This window comes from Onychomys torridus, chromosome 1 (genome assembly GCF_903995425.1).
Source record: "Onychomys torridus chromosome 1, mOncTor1.1, whole genome shotgun sequence".
Classification (NCBI taxonomy): domain Eukaryota; kingdom Metazoa; phylum Chordata; class Mammalia; order Rodentia; family Cricetidae; genus Onychomys; species Onychomys torridus.
Window position 1 is genome coordinate 155,071,830 of NC_050443.1, and position 20,243 is coordinate 155,092,072.

Sequence of the window (20,243 nt, forward strand, 5' to 3'; positions counted from 1 at the left end):
AGTAAGAGCTAGACAATGGTAGGCCTGAGCTAATGGCCAATCAGTTTAAATAATATAAGCATCTGTGTGTTTATTTTATAAGTGGATTGTCAGACTAACAGGGCTTGGCAGGGGCTGGAGAGAAGGTCTCCAGCTACAATTTGTAGGCAGACTTTTCTGTCTTGCCAGCCAATTCCCAAATAACCACACAGAGACTTATTATTAATTAGAAATGCTTAGATGATAGCTTAAGCCTGTCTCCAGCCAGCTCTTACAACTTAAATTAACCCATTTCTATTCATCTCTGTGTTCCCCTAAGGCTTATTTAGCTCATCTATGAACTTTCCATGTTGCTTTTTCCAAGTCTAGCTCACAATTCCTCAGACTCCACCCTTCTTCTTCCCAGCATCCTCCTAGTCTGGCTCTCCCATCCAATCTCTTCCTGCCCAGCTATAGGCCAGTCAGCTCTTTATTAACCAATAAGAGTAATACATATTTACAGTATACAAAGACTGTTCCACAGCAGGATAGAGAGATGTAATATAGTTTACCTTTTTTTCCACTGTCCTCAACTATGCTATGTCAAATTATTTCCCTCCTCTCTCCATGCCTTTAAAATATTTCACACAAAGTCAACTTTCAGTTACTCAAGTTTAGTTCAGACCAGTTTAGACTCTACCTCAGATACCTTATTTTATCTAAAGCCATCAGACTGCCACAGTAATGAGTTTTGCTGTGAGAGGGGATGAAGTGGATGGGTTGGAGCAGCATCTACTCTCTCCTCTCCTCTCTATGGCTTTTCTGGTCAGTAAGAAGGGGCAAAGAGGATATGGGGCTTAAGCAGCTCCCCCTCAACCCCAGCTCTTGCCTCCTGTTGTTCACCTCACAGGTCCTGTTGTGGGATAGCCTTGGCCAGAGTGATGCTTTGAGTGACAGCCAGCAAGTCAACCCAGTCGCAGTACTTTCCTCCATGTACTTTGGCCAATGGAATATTCAGCCATCCTGCCTGTGAAGCCATAGAAGGTACCTTGTCTATCACCAGCCTTCTCTCTTCACAGTTGCTTTTCTCCTAGAACGGGGCCAACCGCAGGACCCAGCAGGTGTTCCAGGCAGATGTTCCACCAGGAAATATGATAATAGTATTTCCTCTAAGGTACTATTCATTCTGCCTTGGCCTGAAGGATGGAAAGGGAGCCCTAACCTTTCCCCTCAAACCTCAAGTACATCCTTCCTCAGCTCAGCTCAGACTTCTGTTTATAGACCTAAGATACAAGCTGGTCAATTGTATTCATGCAAGCTCAATTCATGCCATACCAATCGTTGAAGACCATCTAGGAGTTCTCAGAAACACAGCATGCTTTAGTGCCTTTCATGGCACCTGTGGGTCTATGAAATATCCACACTGAGGAATCACAATTCTTGGGTCAAATCTGGCCCTTATGAACTGTCTGTATAACCTTAACCAGGTGATTTAACTGCTCTGTGCCTGAGCATTCTTACTTGTAAAATGGTGAGGGTACTTGTACATACTTTACAGAGTTAAAAATAAGAAAAGATAAGTAAAACATAACATAGACTGGTATATTAACAAATAGTCATTGCTAATTCCATGAGGACATTGCCCAAGACATAAATGCAGTACTCATATATCTCAGAGCAGTTTTAATTTGCAATTCCCTAATGGTTAGGAATGTTAAAAACTTTTCAAATATCTGTTGGACAGTTGTATTACTTCCTGTGAGAATCATCTATTCAATTCACTAGCATATTTATTTATTTGATTAAATTTGGGGGGATATATTCTAGATATTGATCTCCTGCCAGATGTATATTTGGCAAGGATTTTTGCCATTGTGTAGGCTTTATTTTCAATCTAATTGTTTCCTTTGCTATCTAGGCAAGTTATTTTCATCCCACACAATTCCATTTGTTATTCTTGGGATTATTTCCAGTACTACTGGAGTTCCTTCCAGGAAGTCCATGCCTATTCCTCTATCTTGCAATATTTTGCCCATGCTTTGCTCTGGCAATTCCAGTTGCAGGTCTGTTCTGGTTAGGTCACCTTGACAAGGACTAAAGTCATTTTGTAAGAGAACCTCAACTGAGAAAACGTCCCTACCACATTGCCCTGTGGAGTATTTTCTTGATTAACAAATGATGTGGGAAGGTCCAGCCCTTTGTGGAATGTGTCTTCCCTGGGCAGGTGGTCCTGGGTTGTGTAAGCAAGCTAATAGGAGCAAGCCGTAAGCAGTGTTCCTCTATCAGTCCAGCCCCAGTTCCTGCTTCCATGGGCCTGCCTTGAGCTCCTGCCCTGACTTCTCCAAGTGAAGGAGTGAGACCTGAGAGTTGTAAATATAAATAACCCTTTCCTCCCCAAACTGCCTTTGGTCATTTTTTTTTAATCACAGCAATAGAAACCCTAAGATAAGGTCTTCCATCCTAAAGTGATTGTTTTATGCATGATGACAGATACATATCTAGTTTCATAGCTCTAGCTGTATTTCAGTATAATTTGTTGAGATACAAAACAATTAATTTTATTCTTTTGTATTTGTTAAGCCCTGTTTGGACAGACTGGAGACAGCCACTCATTAGTCTAGTTCCAAGGGATCCAATGCCTTCTTTGGATCCATGGGCACCAGACATGCAAGTGGCATACATACATACATGCAAGCAAAACATTCAACTTGTAAAAAATAAAATAAATAAATCTTTAAAGACTTGCTTAGTCATCTAAAACGTGATATATCTTAGAAAGGGTTCTATGGTCTTCTAAGAACAGAAGAACAGATGTTCTGTATGTGTTGGATGGAATATTATGATACATCTGCTGAGTCCATCTGGTCTGTGATATAATTTAATTCTGCCATTTCTTTGTTGATTTTTAGTTTGGGGGAAGCTACCTAAACATGAGAATGGAGTACTGAAGCTCCCCAATACTACTGCATCCAGAAGTATCTGGATATAAACACAGTGTTTGTCTTACGAAGTTGAGAGAAAAGAGATAGCTTCTTGATGAATTGTTCCCTTTATTGCTATGTGGTAGCTTTCTTTATCTCTTCTAATTTTTGGTTCCAGATATTGGAATAGCTGCAGCAGCTTCTTGGGGCTTCTGTTTGCTTGATAAATTGGCTTCTATCCTTTGACTCTCAGTCTGTGGGTGTAGCATGAATCTTAAAGGTACTTATTAATAAAATCAAGCCTGAGGCCAGTTATTGGGGTGAATGCTGGAAGATCAGAGAAGCAGAGCAAGCCACAGCTACCTCACCTTGCCAGTTTCTCAGCTGATCCTGTTTCCTCAGACTAGAAGCTTCTCAGTCCTCATCCAGATGAATCTCAGCTGAACTGCTGCTCCAAGGCCTAAAAGCTTAACCAACCAAATGCTTCTAGTTTCTGGCCTTCACGCCTTATATATCTTTCTGCTTTCTGCCATCACTCCCTGGGATTAAAGGCGTGAGTCACCATGCTTGGCTCTATCCTTGAACACACAGAGATCCAGGTGGATTTCTGCCTCTGGAATGCTAGGATTAAAGGTGTGTGCTACCACTGCCTATCCTCATGTTTCATATTGTGGCTGTTCTGTCTCTGACCCCAGATAAGTTTATTAGGGTGCACAATATTTTGGGGAACACAATACCACCACATGTGGGTGCCTTTTTACTGGCGGGGTTGTTTCTTGGAGACAATAGATAGCTGGATCTTGTATTTAAATTCTCACATTGTACATTCACTGTACGTGGTACTGTTACTTCAGGATGTTTTCATACAAGCAAATATACATTGAGTGGACTCCCCTCATGCAGCCTACCCTCCTGCCTCTCACTTCTTCCCCTCCCATCACTCTCCCTTGTTCCCCTAGACAGCTCTGCTTTTACTTCTATGTAATATATACAGACATTTTTCTATATGTCTATATGAAATCTAGGAACCATATATCAGAGGAAGCATGGCATTTGTCCTCTGAGACTGACTTAATTCACTTAATATAATTATCCCCACTTGCATCCATTTTCCTATAAGTAATATAACGTGTTCTTCTCTGTGGCTGGAAAGAATTCCATTGTGTATATTACCACATTTCCTTTATCCATGCCTCTGTTTTTGACACCCAGGCTGGTTCCACAGCTTGCCTATCATGAACAGTGCTGTGGTGAACATGAATCATCTGTGTGATACATTGACCTGACATCCTTTGGGTAAATACCCAGAGGTGATACACCTGTGTTGTATGGAGGATCAACTTTTAGTGTTGTTTTTTTTTTTTGGGGGGGGGGCAAAACCACCACACTGGTTTTCACAGTGGCTGCACTAGTGCACTAGTGTGTAAGAGTTCGATCTTTGTGTACACCCTCACCAGCCTTTGTTGCTCTTTTGCTTTCTCGACAACTGCCATTCTGACTGGGGGAGTTGGACGCTCGGTGTGGTTTAATTTGCATTTCTCTGGTGGCTAGTGAGGTGGAACACACTTTCATGCTCCTTAATCATCTGTGTCCCATCTCTTGAGAACTGTTTAGTCACTTCATTATCCCATTTTTTGATAGGGTTGTTTGGTTTGCTTAGTTTTTTGAGTGCTTTGTGTATTGTTGTTGCACGAATTCCTAAAGGTCTGATAATTTAAAAAAAAAAAAAAAAAAAAAAAAAACCCGGAGCCAGGTATTGGAGTAAATGCTGAAAGATCAGAGGAACAGGCCACTAGAGAAACTTCTCACCACTATCGAGTCCTCAGGCCGAATGGAAGGCGAGATCCTATCTCCACAAGTCCTCTGACTGAATCTCTGAGTCCTCAGCCTTCCTGTCTTCTCACACCTTATATACCTTTCTCCACCCAGCCATATCACTTCCTTCCTAGTGCTGGATTAATGGCGTGTGTGCTTCCCAAATACTGGTAGCAAAGGCATGAGATCTCAAGTGCTGGGATTAAAGGCGTGTGACTCCCGAATGCTAGGATTAAAAGCGTGTGCCACCACTGCCTGGCCTCTACATTTAATCTAGTGGCTGGCTCTGTCCTCTGATCCTCAGGCAAGCTTTATTTGATAAACAATATATCACCACATGTTTGTAGATTAATCCTCTATCAGATGTACAGATAGATTTCCTCCCATTCTGTAGTCTTGTCTCTTCACTCCATTGTTTCCTTTGTTATGTGGAAGGTTTTTAATTTCGTGTTTGCCGATGGCTGGCATCACTTCCTGAATAACTGGAGTTCTATTCAGAAAGTCTGCCTAGACCTGTTTCTTTACTTTTCCCTCTAATGGTTCTAGAACCTCAGCTCTTACATTATTTATCTTGTCCTTTAGTTCAATCAGCTAGTCTGAACTAGTGAGTGAAGACATTTACATTTAAGGTATCTATGTACTTATTTGATGTGTGTGTCCACGTGCGTATGCGTGCATGTATTGTTCCTTTCAGCTGACCAGACTTTTTAAAAACAACAGTGAACTTCATGGCAGCTAGATGGCTCCACAGGTTGCACTATCCACTGACCTCAGGCTCAGGGCTATCACACTCCATATTGAGGCCTGTTCCCAGGTGTCCAGGGCAAGCTGTCTTGCCCTATACACTTCAATACCTACGTCAATCCTTGTCAGTGTCCGGCCCTTACACTGTCTACAGCTGTCTCCCATCATCCCATCCAGAGACTGTCTCTCATCCTGGAGTTTGGGCAGGTTGAATCCAAGCTCCCTGACATGTGGTTGTCCCCTGCTATCATATCCCAGGGGTAGTTTAGTTTTAGCCAACAGGTTTCCTTTCAAGATGGTCCCCAGCCATAGCCCTCTGAACTGGGAATTCTTTGCTATTGAGCCATGTCACCAGAGAAGTCGCTTTCTCAGCAAGAGCCACAAATGGATTTATGGTTTAATTTGAGCTATGGGCTCAATAATGAGAGCTATGGGCTAATAAGGCAGGACTGCCAGTCTCTTTTCACCAGGACCACTGGCTTACCTTTTGGATGATGCTTCTGCACCCCTTCACGACTCCAGGGAGCCAAATGATAGGTGATAGGGGAATGACTTTCTGTATGCTGCAAATATGTGTTGCTCTGATTGGCTGATAAATAAAGCTGTTTGGCCTATGGCAAGGCAGGGGGAGGTGCCAGCAAGCCGCCCAAGGAGCAACATGTAATAGGACACAGGTAATGCCATGGAACATGTGCAATACATAGATTAATAGTTATGGGCTAATTTAAGATATAGAGCTAGCTAGCAAAAGGTTTGAGCCATAGCCATGCAGTTATAATTAATATAAGCCTCTATGTGATTATTTTATAAAAGGCTGTAGGACTGTGGGTAAGAGACTTGTCCTGACTGTGGGACACAGAAAATTTCCAACTACAGATAGGAGTGGTACTCATCTTGGTGTTTCTTCTTTCTGTATCGTGACCTTCTGTTTCTCTGTACTCAACCTCCCTGTCACTCCTTCTGTGGATTTCCAAACTCTTTCTGTCCATCTTTGGAAGAGTCTGCTTTTTCTTATCCTAAAACTTCTTCACTGGGTCATAGAAAGCAATATATAGGCCACCATCTTACCTGGAAGTCTGTATAGACTACCTTTATTCCTTCAGTACGCTTGGAAGGTAAATTACAGTGATCAAAGTTCTATGTCAAACTAATTCCTATATTGCTCGCATAACTGGTTTGCTAGAAATGAAGAAATTCTGAAGAGACACTTGTGTCTGTTAGCCTGACTAGCAAACTACTGAAACTATGGATCCCAAAGTAATGGGGATTTCCCTAGGACTCTCACGCTATGAGAAGAAAAGGACACCACCCAGAGGGGGATCCTGTGTCCCAAAAAGAGATCTCACATCGTTCCAACAACCTTTCAGGCCACCTTACTGGATAAGACTGAAGCCCAGGTAACTGTGAGTCACTGGTGTGTGGGGCACACCTTGACCAGGATTGCTTGAATCTACACACCTTTGGCCCTCTATTTAAACTTTGTTCTCTCACTTCAGGACTTCAAAGGTTGGCTTGGGGGCTTTGCTGGATCTTTTTGTTCCTCTTCTCAATGTGGCCACATGAATAAATCTCCCTTTTCTGCTTTCCACTTTTAATTTGGCTTTGTTAATTAGCTTAGAGGCGTGGACAGACCTGACTTGGAGCACAAGTTGTGACCCCCAAGTTTGATAATACTTGGAATTCATTCAACTTGATCATAATGCATTATCTTTTAGTATACTATTAGGTTCACTTCAATAATTTGTTGTATATAAATTTTTGTATCTACCTCTCTAAGGATGTACCTCTCTCTATGAAACTGGCTTGTAGTCTTCACTATTGAGGTTGTGTTAACTCATACATGAGGTTGAAGGATATTCTTTATTTTTTATAGAATATAAGATATTTTGTGGGAAGCAAATGGTTGATCTTTGAATTTTTGGAAAAACTTCAAGAAAACATCTGGGCCAGCCAGGTATTTCATTTTTGGTTGGAGTTTTAACACCCAGCTTTAAAATACTAAGCTGAACAGTCTACACCACTGGTTCTCAACCTTCCTAATTCCATCTGTGACCGTTTAACACAGTTCCTCATGGTGACCCCCAACCATAAAATTATTTTGTTGCTACTTCATAACTGTAATTTTGCTACTGTTATAAATTGTAATGTAAATATCTGATATGCAGGCTATCTGATATACAACCTCTGGGAAGAGGTTGGTCTACCCCCAAAAGGGTCACTACCCACATGTTGAGAACAGCTATTCTATAGGCCTCTTCAGACTTCCCTATTTCTTCCTGAGATGATTTTGATGCAGTACACTTTCTTAGAAATTTGTCTTAAGTTTTCATGTACATTATAATAAATTTTTTCATAATCTACTTTTCTCTGTATTAACTATAATTATTAAATTTTCATTGTGTTTATATTTTTGTTCTCTCATTTGAATCTTTATGCATCCTGACAAAGGATTTGCCCTTTGGTTGTTTTGTGTGTGAACTCATATTTGTTGGAAATTTCTTGAGGCACAGGTTCATGTATAGAGCTTGTGTGTGAGCCTGCATGGAGCACCTGTGGTCAGTACAACCGGGAAGTAGTTCTTAATAAGCTCTTGGCTTGATGTAGATGAAAATACCATCATGAAACCCATTACTTTGCATCCTAACTTAAAAAGGAAGGGAGGGAGGGAGAAAGAGAGTGAGAAATGGGGAAGGGAGGAAAAGAGAGAAAGGGGGAGGGGAGAGAGAGAGAGAGAGAAAGGGAAGGAGAGAGTAACAGGGGCTGCAAGGCAGCCTGGAGTGTAGATGGAGTTTTTCTGTGTCTCAGCAGCTGCTCCCAAATAGCCACAAAGAGGCTTAAAATTAATTATAAATGCTCAGCCAATAGCTCAGGCTTGTTACTAGCTAACTCTTGCATTTTAAATTAACCCATATTTCTTATCTACCCTCTGCCATGTGGCTGTACCTTCTTTCAACACAGCACATTCATCTTGTTTCTCTCTGCATCTCTTGTGACTCTCAAGACTCTGCCCTTCTTCTTCCCAGTGTCCTCTGTGTCTGGCTGTCCCACCTCATGCCTAGCTACCATCTAGTCAGCTCTTATATTAAAAATCAGAAGGCTCCTTGGCAAAGACACATCTTCACAGTATACAAAAAGATTATTCCATAACACTGGAGTTCTAGGTTTGAAATATCACATCCATCAAGGTCTAATTTCAAATCCTTAACCATCCAAGTTGTACAAATGATTCTAGTTCTTGTCAGGAGGAACAGTAAAATCACATTTATCATAGAGAAAATTGAAGAATTTATTATTTTTTGTTTCCTGTAATCTAGCATATTATACTCATGTGTGCCCTGGACTGAATTAATCACGTTACCCAGAATTTCAGGAAATGAAGTGTTCTGTATAAAAACATTTTCCAGGCCTCTACATACAAATAGAAATTTTTCCATTTCCCCTAGCTTGCTGTGCAGAATGCATTCATTGTAACTTCAGCTTTATTTATGACGGTCTTTGCCATTCTTTGCTGTGATTTATTAGTTCCTCCTATACAGCAAAACTTAAAAGAATTACTGATAGGTATGCTGGGATGGCTCATTTATCCTGAATAAAGTGATCAAATAGATTTTTCTTTTAATTCTTGGCTTGAGGGTTTCAGAATATAAAGAATATGTGTCCAGGCAACATGGTGCACACCCTAGCACTTGATAGGTGGAGAGAAAACAATCCAGAGTGAAGAGTAACCATTGGTTACATAGCAAGTCAGAGTCAGCAGTGGCCACAGAAGACCATTTACATTTGTCTCAAACAAACAAAGACAAATGTGAATGGAGATAATAAATTCATGGGATGGCCCAGTTACGGCAATAAACTTTAGGAGGGTTTTGTGTTTTGTTTTTTTCCATATTTGTAGAGCTAATGTTGAAACAGGCATCTTTCCTAGTTTGGATTTCATGTAAAAGGGGTGATGTTGTTTTTCTTAGCACAATAATGGCCTCCAATCCTTTGTCTTCTGACTCTAGAGTAAACACAACTGTCTGAAAGTATGTTGGTGGGCCAGTGAGATGGCTCAGTGGGTAAAGTCACTTGCCTTCAAGCCTAAGAACCTGAGTTCCACCCATTACTTAGGATGGGCACGTGAATTCAAGACAAGTGACAGCTTCAATACACATTTACTTCCCTAGAAACCTGTATGTCATCTTTATTCATTAGGGCAGAGAAGGCCTGCTTTAAAGCCATTCTTTCAGCTCAGCTCAGCATTTCCTTTTATATATATATATATATATATATATATATATATATATATATATATATATATAATTTAAAAGTATTTTATCAACCATTTCTCCTGGGCAGATTTTGCAGAGGATAACAGAATTTCTACTTGATTTTGTATTTTCAAGCCCTAAGTCATCACATGGTTATCATCATGACATTACTTTGGCCATGCCATCAAACACACACTCTAGCTACTAGAATAATCTGCAACGTGTTTCCTGAGGAAAAATAAAAAGGTGAGATAACTGTCCTGGCTAGGATCCTAGTCATCCTTCAACTTTTACCACAGTCAGTCATGCTTATGACCCTTTCCTTAGATTTCTAGAAGAAATTCACATGGGAGGAGTGTCTTGGTTTCCTGTTGCTGTGATAAAACACCATGACCAAAAGTAACTTGAGGAGGAAAGGGTTTGACTTACATATCCCAGGCCGTATAGTCCATTGAGGAAAGCCAAGACATGAACTGAAGCGGAGACCAGGACCACTTACCCAGGCATGGCACCCACAATGAGCTGAGCCCTCCCACACCAATCATTAATCAAGAAAAGGCCCCACAGGCTTGCCTGCAGGCCAATCTGCTAGAAGCATTCTTAGGTGAGGTTCCTTCCTCCAAGATGACTTGTGTCACGTTGACCAAAAAGACTAAGCAGTGCAAATGAGACATGAACTAAATAAACAAGTTATTTCAGTGAAGCTGTGATGAGTAAGACTGTTACAGTTAGTCATGGTGAACTAATGTCCCTAGTGAGACTACCTAGAACAGCCTAGAAAACGCTGTGCTAGTTAGCTCTTTTGTTGCTTAGACAAATACTAGGGGGAAAAAAAACTTGGGAAACAGTTTATTTTGGTTCCATTTCAATGGTCTCAACCCAAAGTCTGCAGATTCTCCTGGTTTGTGCCTGAGGGAAGTCAGAAGTGTCATGAGGACAGGAGCATGCACAGAGACTTATGCACTGAGACTCCTCACCCCACATAACTCAATCAGAACCACCCAGAGGAAGGAGCTGGAGATAAGCACCCGGTGACCACCTTCTTCCAGCTAGGCCTCAACTAAAGTTTCTACTACCTCCCAGACAATACACCCACCAGAGACCAAGCCTCCAACACGGGAGCCTTTGCAGGAACGTTTCCTATTTAAGCCACGACAAACACCATGCAAGTCATTTCAAAACATTGCAGTTTCTGAAGCTATTCAGAGTGTTGGGGGATCTCCTCTGGAGCTTCCCTCTCCAAACCCCACCCTCAGAAAGCCTGCCAAAGGTCAGCTCCTCCCCTAAGGGCTGCTCAAGACCATGCCTATGGGGTATTTAAGACTTGGTTTGGTCTTTTGTTGTTTCTCTATTCTGTTTTGTCTTTTATTGATTTTTTTTCTAAAAAGAGAGAGAAGGGAGGCTTGGAGTTGGATGGGTGGGGAAGTAGGGAGGAACTGGGAGGAGATGAAGGAGGGGAAATTGTGATCAGAATATACTGAATGAAAATAACTATTTTCAATATAAAAGAAGACTCATAAATTTAGAAAGCGATGGAATCCTTCCTTTAGTGAATTAAACTTCTTTTTTTCGGAACAGAATAGTGTGAAAATTTTTTATTTCAAGCAAATTTTAATCTCTGGGCCTCCATTTTATCACCTATGTGGAAAAAAAACCAAAAAACAAAAAACAAAAACAAACAAACAAACAAAAAAACCAACCATGAAGGAGCCAGGCATGGTAGCCCACACCTGCAATCCCAGCATTTGGAAGGAGGAAGATGGGGTGTTCAGTGTCATCCTTGGCTACATGGTGAGTCGGAAGACAGCCTGCGCTACATGAGATCCTGTCTCAGAAATAAAAGCAAACGAAAATGCTAGAAAGTTTCTCTGAGCCACATAGTCACCTTGCTCTCTAAAATTGGGGGAGTTAAACATTGACCATGCTTGAAAGAAGCCATTCCTCCATGTTAAATCTGTGTGTGTGTGTGTGTGTGTGTGTGTGTGTGTGTGTGTGTGTGTATACATGTATATATGTGGAAGCCCCAGTCAACATCAGGTCTCTTCTTCCACTGCCCTCCACCTTGTATACTGAGACAGGGTTTCTAACTGAAGCTGGAGTCCATCAATTGGCTGAGGTGCTCAGAGGACCCTGTGACTCACTTCCCCAGCACTGGAATTACAGACCCTGTGCTACCATGCCCAGCTTTTGTTCGTTTTCATGGATATTGAGGATCTAAACTCAGGTGTGTGTGTGTGTGTGTGTGTGTGTGTGTGTGTGTGTGTGTGTGTGTGTGTGAATTCATGTCACAGGGTCGAGAAGAGAGTGTCAGAACCCCTGGAGCAAAAGCTACAGGCAGTTGTGAGTCAACCACCATGGGTGCTTGGGAGTCAAACTCAGGTCTTCTGCAAGAACAGCTCTTAACTACTGAGCCATCTATCCACCCCCTTGTGCTAATCCTAAAGACAGCATTGTTTCTCCTAACAGGCAGAACTCCTAACAGAATGTGAAATAGGAAGGATTATATTCCTCAGGAGTACCCTCCTCTTTGACCAGATCCTTCCTCAGGCAGCCCTCAAAGTGGCTGACACGGCATTTCGGAAGAGCTGCCAGGACAATGCCTGCCTAGAACAGCTCCTTCCAGCTCCCCAGCTCTTAAGAAGTAGGGTCTCATGGAAGACTCCAAGAAACGTCAAGAGCAGGAAGGAACATGAGGTCAAAAGCCACTGACCAGCCTGGCACAGGTTGGGCTGGTCATTCCCCCTCTTTCAATCTTATTCTCTTCTTTTGTAAAGTTTACATTAGAGTCTCACAGTTTTCAAACCTCAATTTGCGTTTTGTCCATCTCTTGGAAGAGAGTGTTCCTCACACAATCGTTACCATGAATAGATCCAGAAGGGACAAAACACTGGCCACAGCCTTCAGAGACCAGCCAGCAGTGTACCGGAATACAGCCATGGGTAGAGGCTTTTGGCAAACACTCCATGCCTGCCCTATTAAGGGCAGCTTGCCCTATCTAAAGGAGGTGGCTGCTGTTCAGCTCCACACAGTTGTTGCCAGGAGGACAGAGCTGGCAGTTTTTAAAGAAAAAAAATGTCATTTGTGTGTTCTATGTATGTCTGCTCTTTATTATGCCTTGACAATAAATTTTTATTAAAATATTCTGTGTCAGATATGCTGGCAAACACTTGTAATCCCAACACCCAAGAGACGGAAGCAGGCAGAGTGCTTCAAGTCTGAGTCTGTCTTGATCTACGTAGAGAATTTCAGACCACCCAAAGCTGTAATGTCAGCCTTTGTCAAAAATAACAAAAAATAACAAAAAAAAAAAATCTGTGTACCAAATAAAACACATCTGTGGTCAGACTTAGGATTTACAGCTCCCAATATAGACAGAGGGTCTTATGTTATAAAAGTTTATTCCTTATGATGCAACATCTCAAGTAGGCTAGTCATTGATTACCCCTTCCACTGAAGATATCTAAACGGAGACCCACAACTTGACAATGTGCAGAGAGTGGGAGATTTTGGATCACTCCATCCTAAATATGCTGTCTTCATCAAAGCTCTTCTCTCAGGGCTCAGGGAGCTCTGCAGAAGAGGAGGCATAAAGATTCTAAGAGCCGGAGGAGATGGAGGACACCAAGGAAGCAGGTCTTCCAGACACCCCAGGCCTGATGCATACATGAACTCACTATGGTGGCACACACAAGGCCTACACAGGTTCAAGCCAGATGGGTCCCAGCACTGAGAGAGGGAGCAGACATGGGCTCCCACTGCTAACCAAGAAGTAGCTGCTCCCTACTGGCAAAGGAAAACTCAGATTTCTCCACTGAAGTGTCAGTGGGTATATAAACTTCAGCGTAGGCCTCATTCCTAGGCAACACAAAACAAACTCAATGGGATTTTTATAAACTTTTTGTCTCATTTTGCTTTGCTTGACCATTTTCTTTTGTCTCATTGGCCTTTTGCTTGTTTATTTTGATTTCTATTTTGTGTGGGATGTTTCTGTTGTTTGTTTTAAAGAGAGTGAGAAAAAAACAAAGTTGAATAGGTATGGAGGTGGGGGGGGGGATCTGGGAGGAATTCAGGGAGAGGGAAAAACATGATCAAAATATATGAATTTTTTTTTCAATAAGAAAGTTTTTTTAAAAAGATACTGTGTGAAGACTTCTATAAAAATTTTAGGCAAACCTGGAAAAGCAGCTTAGGTTCATGGACCTGTTGGCTCACCCTAAAGAGCTGTGCTTCCCCTTCTGCCTAAGACTAACACCCACAGCCCTTCCTGGGGTTCTCTCTGCAGTTCCAAGTTCTACCCTCAGAAAGGTACTAGAGCTCCAAAAGTAAGAGCTATTACAACACTTCCAGCATCATCCCCTCCCCACTGTAAAAGTGACAGGTAACGTCCAAGGTGAGCCTGACCCAGCAGAGAGCATGTGAGAGAAGACGTAACCACAGGAAGGAACAGTTACAGCCACTCAGCTACTGCCTCTGGACCCAAGCCCCGGCTGTCAGGTGGTAGGACCTGTAGTCACTAATGAGACTGAAGCATGTGACCCTCTGCAGGTGGATCGATTTCCCAGTCCAAGCCAGCTAGCTTTGCTAGGCAAAACATGAGGACTTCAGTTGCTAAGCTTCTGGTTTGACTGGTTCTGGTTTGAGGAAAGAAAACAGTCTCTGGTCTTCTACCAAGCACATTTATTCTTAAAGTGAGAGGCTCATGAGGGACAATGTAGATATTTACAGCAGAGAACTTATGGATGCTAGCCAAAACTCAAATACAGTCAGAGTGGAGTTATTCCAAAAGTGTTTTTCCAGCATGGCAGATCACATAGGTTAAAATTCACTGCACTCTCTTAACACCCCTCAAAGGACATGCACAATAAAAACAGCAAACATCCCAGGACACCTGCCCTCGGGATCTCACAAAGTGGATTTATGTACATACAAACAGTTCACATTCAAAATAATTCATATCTACTTCTTAAAAAGCATTTTGACTTGAAATTAAAACAGCAAGACAAAAATAGGCATGAGATAGACTGCTACTTTGATGTGCGAGGTACTGGATTCTTGCATTGAGACTCTAGTATCAGTCCCCACCTCAAACTTCACATCAAAAAAAGTGTGGCAGAAAGATGAGTCACCTTCAATATGAAGGATGTGAGCTGTGTACTCTGACAGCATGCCTGGAAATACACTGGAATTTTAGGAGAACACCAGCGAAATTCATGAGTTCTTAGATGGCCATTCGGGTAACCGGTTTAAACAGCTACAGTGTTCTCTGGTTTAATCAAGGCACTGAAAGAGCTGTCTTTAACATGATGTGGAGTCTCTACCTACTGCTAGCCATTGGTGACAGCATGACGGTTGTCAGGCAGCATTCTGTACCAAGTACCCAAGAATGATGCCTTGATCACAAAGTCACTTATCAGGTTAAGACTGCAAAGCTAGATTTGCTTCAACACTCCCCCCAAACATGGTTTCTGATAGACTATGCTTAAACTGAAAGATCTCTGTGTTGTCATCATTACCTTTGAGACAGGGTCTTGTATAGCCCAGGCTGGCCTCCAACTTTTTATATGCCAAGGATGAACTTGAATTTCTGTTCCTCCTGCCTTTACCCTATCATATGGGATTAGAGGCATATGTTGTCATCCCCAGTTTTATGGTGCTGGGTCTGGAACCTAGGGCTTCATGCATGCTAGGCAAGCACCCTACCAACTAAGCTACATCTCTAGCCCTCAAGATCTTGATTCTTCAGAACTACAGTTCATCTTTCTCCAGTACCATCCAACACCCTTTATTTTTCTATGCAAGAATACATAGAATGGAATTCTTTCCCCTCTTTGAGCTATTTCCTCAAGAGAAACATGTAAAACCCACTTTGAAACACAAGATAACTACATGTTTCCCACCAACGGTTGAATATCGGCCCCTGCTCCCCCTCTGACGTGAGCCTCAGAGCCCTCAGCATGTATACTTCACATTCCTCACACCCTTACCACAGCATCCCATTACCATCAACTGCTCTTAAACCTTTCCTTGTCCAAAGTGAAAGCTAGTGAACTGAAAGGGAAGTGGAAAATGTACCCCCAAAAGGTGTTACTTTTATAAAACTAGTTCCCAGGCTGTTACTTGAACCTCCAAAACAAGACTGGATGGCACCACCCTCAGAGACCCCCAACACTAACTTCTCAAGTGGCTATATTATCTATAGCCAGGCCCCAAGAGCTCACACCTAAACCTACTGAAGGAAAGTAACTAAGACTTCCTAATATTGAGCAATACAGACCTAGAATCGCATGAGGACTGTGATCAGACAAAGCCAGTACATAGGCTGTCTAACTCATCGATAGGAGGCCAAGTTATCCATTCTCCCCCAGCTCTGCCACTCTGGGAAGAGGCCACTAGCAAGCCTCGGACTGCCAAAGACCGTGGGTTCTAAGTCGGTCTTAGGTGGTGCCTGTTGGAATGCACAGTCTTGGGGTGCCATCTGTGTCTGCACCCCATCGGGTTTCCACTGTACATGGACAATTCTATAATTCTGCCCCTCATTGTTGTCCCAGAAGACCCTCCCATTAGCGTGGTAAGAAATGCAAAACTCAATTTTCTCCTCAGTTGGAATGACGTGGGGTAAGTCGATGGCAAAGGAGAAGGTGTCGCTGTCTGAGCTGCTGTAAACATTCTTCATGTACACACAGTCCACGTCTGTGTAGGTTTTCCAGGTGTCAAAGGTGATCCGGACCTGAACCTTCTTCTCAAAGCTGATATTTTTCACTTTGACTGTCCCAGTCACTGTCCGCTCTTGCAAAGAGCAGTTCTCTAGGCAGACCAAGTTCTTCTGAAAGCGGTCCCGGAAACTTAAGTAATCAGATGAAGGCTGGGGGAAATCAAAAACCAAATTTTTCTCCTCATGAAGTTTTAAGCTGGATGAGATATCGTTAAGGTCCAAGAGATCAAACTGCAGGTCCCACGCAGGGTCTTCCGGGAGGTCAGAGAAGACGTGGATAGCAGTGAGCGACAGCCCCTTGGAGTCGGCAAACACGACCCGCTTCTTGGCTTGGTCATGCGGGGCCTTCCATTCATTCTGCGATTTGGCTTCCTGCTTGACATTGAGACATGGTTTCAAAGGCTTCAATTTATTCACAAAATTTCTTCGTTGAAAGACGTTGTTAGGACCCAGGAAACTCTTCAGAGGTGGTGAATGAGCCAAGCAAATCCTCATGGCCACATCCATTGGCATGACTGAACTTGTCAAAGGACGGGGGTCCAGCACATGGATCATTCTGGAATGGAAAAGCAAGAGGCGTGATATCACCAAGAGCTGGAGCAGGCTGGCCCTGGTCTCACATGCAAATGCACTAGTTGCAGCGAGGGCAGGAATGGGGACGAGTAAACACATGAGGATGAGGTGAACACTCAGGTGATTAGATCTGAAGTCTGGCTCTGTGCTTGGCAGGCTACTGGACCGTGTGTAGACCCCCTGAGACACTCAGAGTGGTGCATTTTCCCCATCTGAGAAATAAGAGGGTTGGATCCAGTGATGTCTGACACGGCTCTGAGGAATATCTGCTCTGTTCTGGGTCAGTGGTTCTTAAACCTATCGGGTCAACATGACCTAAGGGATTTCTTTCCTTCAGAGGAAAAAAAAATCAGATTCCTGGGACTTAGAAGCACTAGAGTGGAGCCTCATAGTGTGGTGTCAACAGGTAAAAATGTACTGAAAACTCCCTCAGAGAGTCTCTTGACCAGACAGTTCTTCCATAGCCATAGGCCTAGGCAGACCCCCTTGCTCCTTCTGGCTGCTATGTCTTATTTTACTCTTAAATCTGTTTTACTTCTCTGGAGAAGCAATCCACTTGAAAAGAGATAAATGAAGCAATTTTTTAAATGTCGTGTGGTTCTTAGGTGAAGTCAGAATGACTTTTGTATTACACCAAGTTCATACAAATTTTTCACAAATGACCGATTGCAACACCAGCCAACAACTCATATACTAAAGGGAAAAATCTTTAATAACTTGCATCTCATATAGAAAGACTACGTGTAAATGGAAAAGCTGGCTGCCAAGATAACAGATATACTCATTCTGTCCAATAATAACCACTTTACTATATCCCTGTCTTGTAATCTGCTGTATACATTATATACACAAAATAACATGTATTTTTAAAAACTGATAACCTGAGAATTAAACCATTTTAAAATACATAGTAGGTATATGAATTTATAAATCCTGGAAAACTTTACTGGGAAAAAGACTAAAATGTTAATCATCTTTGCGTGACAGAACTACACAATCTACTGGTTTTGTGCTTCTTTGGTGTTTTCTATTGTTTGGGCAAGTGGTATTTACAAGTAGAAATACAAAAACAATATTTAATATAAAATCAAGAATCGTCCACCAAGATTTTTTTCTGGCCTTTCCTTTTCTCTCACACTATGCTGACACCCTTATGAAATTAGGATTTTCCAATTTCAACCCTATAGATGAGAGACACATGAAATATAGTAGGTGCCATTTTTCTAATTATTTATTCTTAAACAGTTTATGCTTGTATATAACATATTTTGATCAGAGAGAGAGAGAAAGAGTCTGGCTTGAAGAATATTCTTCACGGCCGCGCTAAGCACAGCACACTGGCAAATGGGTATCATCACAAAGTGGACGTTAAATAATGTATACAGAACTCACTTTAACAGCTCTAGGAGTTTTTCTGACAGGATTACTTCCAGAAGACAAAAGCTCAAACTGTATTTGTCTAACAACGGTTAACAGGCAGGATTTGATGAGGGAGAATTCTTGGACTAAGTCACAACTGGAGACACAACCAAATTGCATGGGATGTTCTTGGTTGCCTGGTCGTTTTTATTTTTTTTTTTGTGGGGGGGTGTTATTTGTTTTTTCACTTCTGCATTTATAGAAAATTTTAGTATCGGCCTGTTGGAATTCTAAGTCCCGGCCAAGAGTTAAAAATGGTAGTTTGCTCAGACTCTGAGACTGAGTTTTCTATGACAAACCAAGATAAGGCAAGTGGGAGGAACGAATGAATGCAAAACTGGCCAGTAACTTTTCTTTATTTTTTTTTACAGGGGAGAGCGCGAACGCAGTCCCCTACTACCACAAATTATGCAGTTTCCCGCATTTGGGGAAATCGCAGGGGTCAGCACATCCGGAGCGCAATGGATAAGCCTCGCCTTGGGAAAACCACCTTCGTGATCATGGTATCTCCCCTGCCAGGTAAGTATGTCCTGTAACTTTTGCCACATCCTAAATACCTCTCCAGCAATGTCAGGGTGCAAACTAAGCTGCCCTCAAGCGCTCGGGTCTTTGAACTCAAAGGCAACAGTCACTTCAGCAAGGGAATCCCAGCTATAGCTGACCTACGCTAAGGCAGTTTCTGCGTTGGGAGGCTGACTCCCAAAAAAAGCGCTAAGAAATACAATTCAATTCCAGCGCTTCCACGCCTCCGGGGCGATTCAACTCAGCTATCAACCTGGCGGTCTCCATCTGCAGAGAAGACAAAACCATAGACGCCCCCAACGTCCCAGCAGCTGCAGGTTCCCCTCCGGGAGGAAGCAGAGTTGCACTGAACCTACCTGGTGCAGCTCATTGGACCGAGAGGCAGCGGCGACCGCGACAGCCGCACCCAGCTCAACTTCGCACCCAGCACCTAGAGGATGCAGCGCCGCGGTCCAGCCCGCCGACTGACCGACTGACCGCCCGGGGCCGGACGCAGTTTATCAGAGCCGGGCCACGTGAGCCGGTCCCTCGGACCAATCAGCGGCCCGATGGCAGGGCCAACCAGCGCGCAGCCAGGGCGCGAGCCCCAGTCCCCGGAACGTGATCACCGCGGGGCTGGATGTGCCCGGAGCGTGCTGGAAGGCGGGCGCGGTGTCGGGGAGCCCTGGGCCAGCGGGACCCAACCGTGTTCCCGGAACCCCGCGCGTGTCACGTAGCGCACGGCCGCGGACACTCAGCTGGCCTCTCCCTGCCTGTGCGAGCCTGGAGGGTTCTTCTGTGTTATGCATGGGTCTGTGCAAAGCTGAATCTAAGCTCAGAAAGTTGTGTCTCCACCCGGTGTCTGTGTGCTGCTTGCTTTGTGTGTCCAGGCACCTTGGCCCACGCAAAAAGAAGTTGGCTGGTTTGTCTTTCTCCACAAATAATGCCATGCAGCCACTCCAAATAGGCAGGGACTGTCAGGAGTTACCATTTTCTCTTAACAAATGTTGAGCAAACCGACAGGAAAGGACGTGGCTCTGAAGACAGGCAGGAAGCCAGCCAGGACAGCCTAGCGAGACTGCTTCTGATATAAGCAAGCACTTTGTATGCTGATCAATTCCGTTTTCTCCTTGGAAGAGAAAGCTATAGGCCAACATGAAGTTACTGTCCTTCTCTTTGCCATCAGATGCAGCAGACAGCGCAGATCCTTGACTGGGGTTTCCATAGGAAATGAGGTAAAAATCACAGTACATGTCATGACCCTCCCAAGCCAGCTGCTTTCACTGAGGTTTCCTTATTTTATTTTGGAACTTGAGGGACCAAATCAGTTGTAGAATTAAAAACTATAAG

The 20,243-nt window shown here is 43.0% G+C and overlaps 1 protein-coding gene and 1 non-coding gene across 2 annotated transcripts; both read right to left on the reverse strand.

Annotated features, from left to right (window-relative positions):
* Positions 1–14,348: 14,348 nt before the first annotated feature.
* Positions 14,349–19,412, reverse strand: Ppp1r3c (protein phosphatase 1 regulatory subunit 3C). Its single transcript, XM_036188539.1, has 2 exons — positions 19,271–19,412; positions 14,349–16,956 (listed from the first exon to the last, which is right to left on the reverse strand). Exons 1-2 carry the CDS (start codon positions 19,282–19,284, stop codon positions 16,017–16,019), a joined length of 954 nt encoding a protein of 317 aa, XP_036044432.1. The 5' UTR covers positions 19,285–19,412; the 3' UTR covers positions 14,349–16,016.
* Positions 18,761–18,919, reverse strand: LOC118576875. Its single transcript, XR_004944073.1, has one exon. It is a non-coding gene; the product is annotated as a U1 spliceosomal RNA (small nuclear RNA).
* Positions 19,413–20,243: the final 831 nt, after the last annotated feature.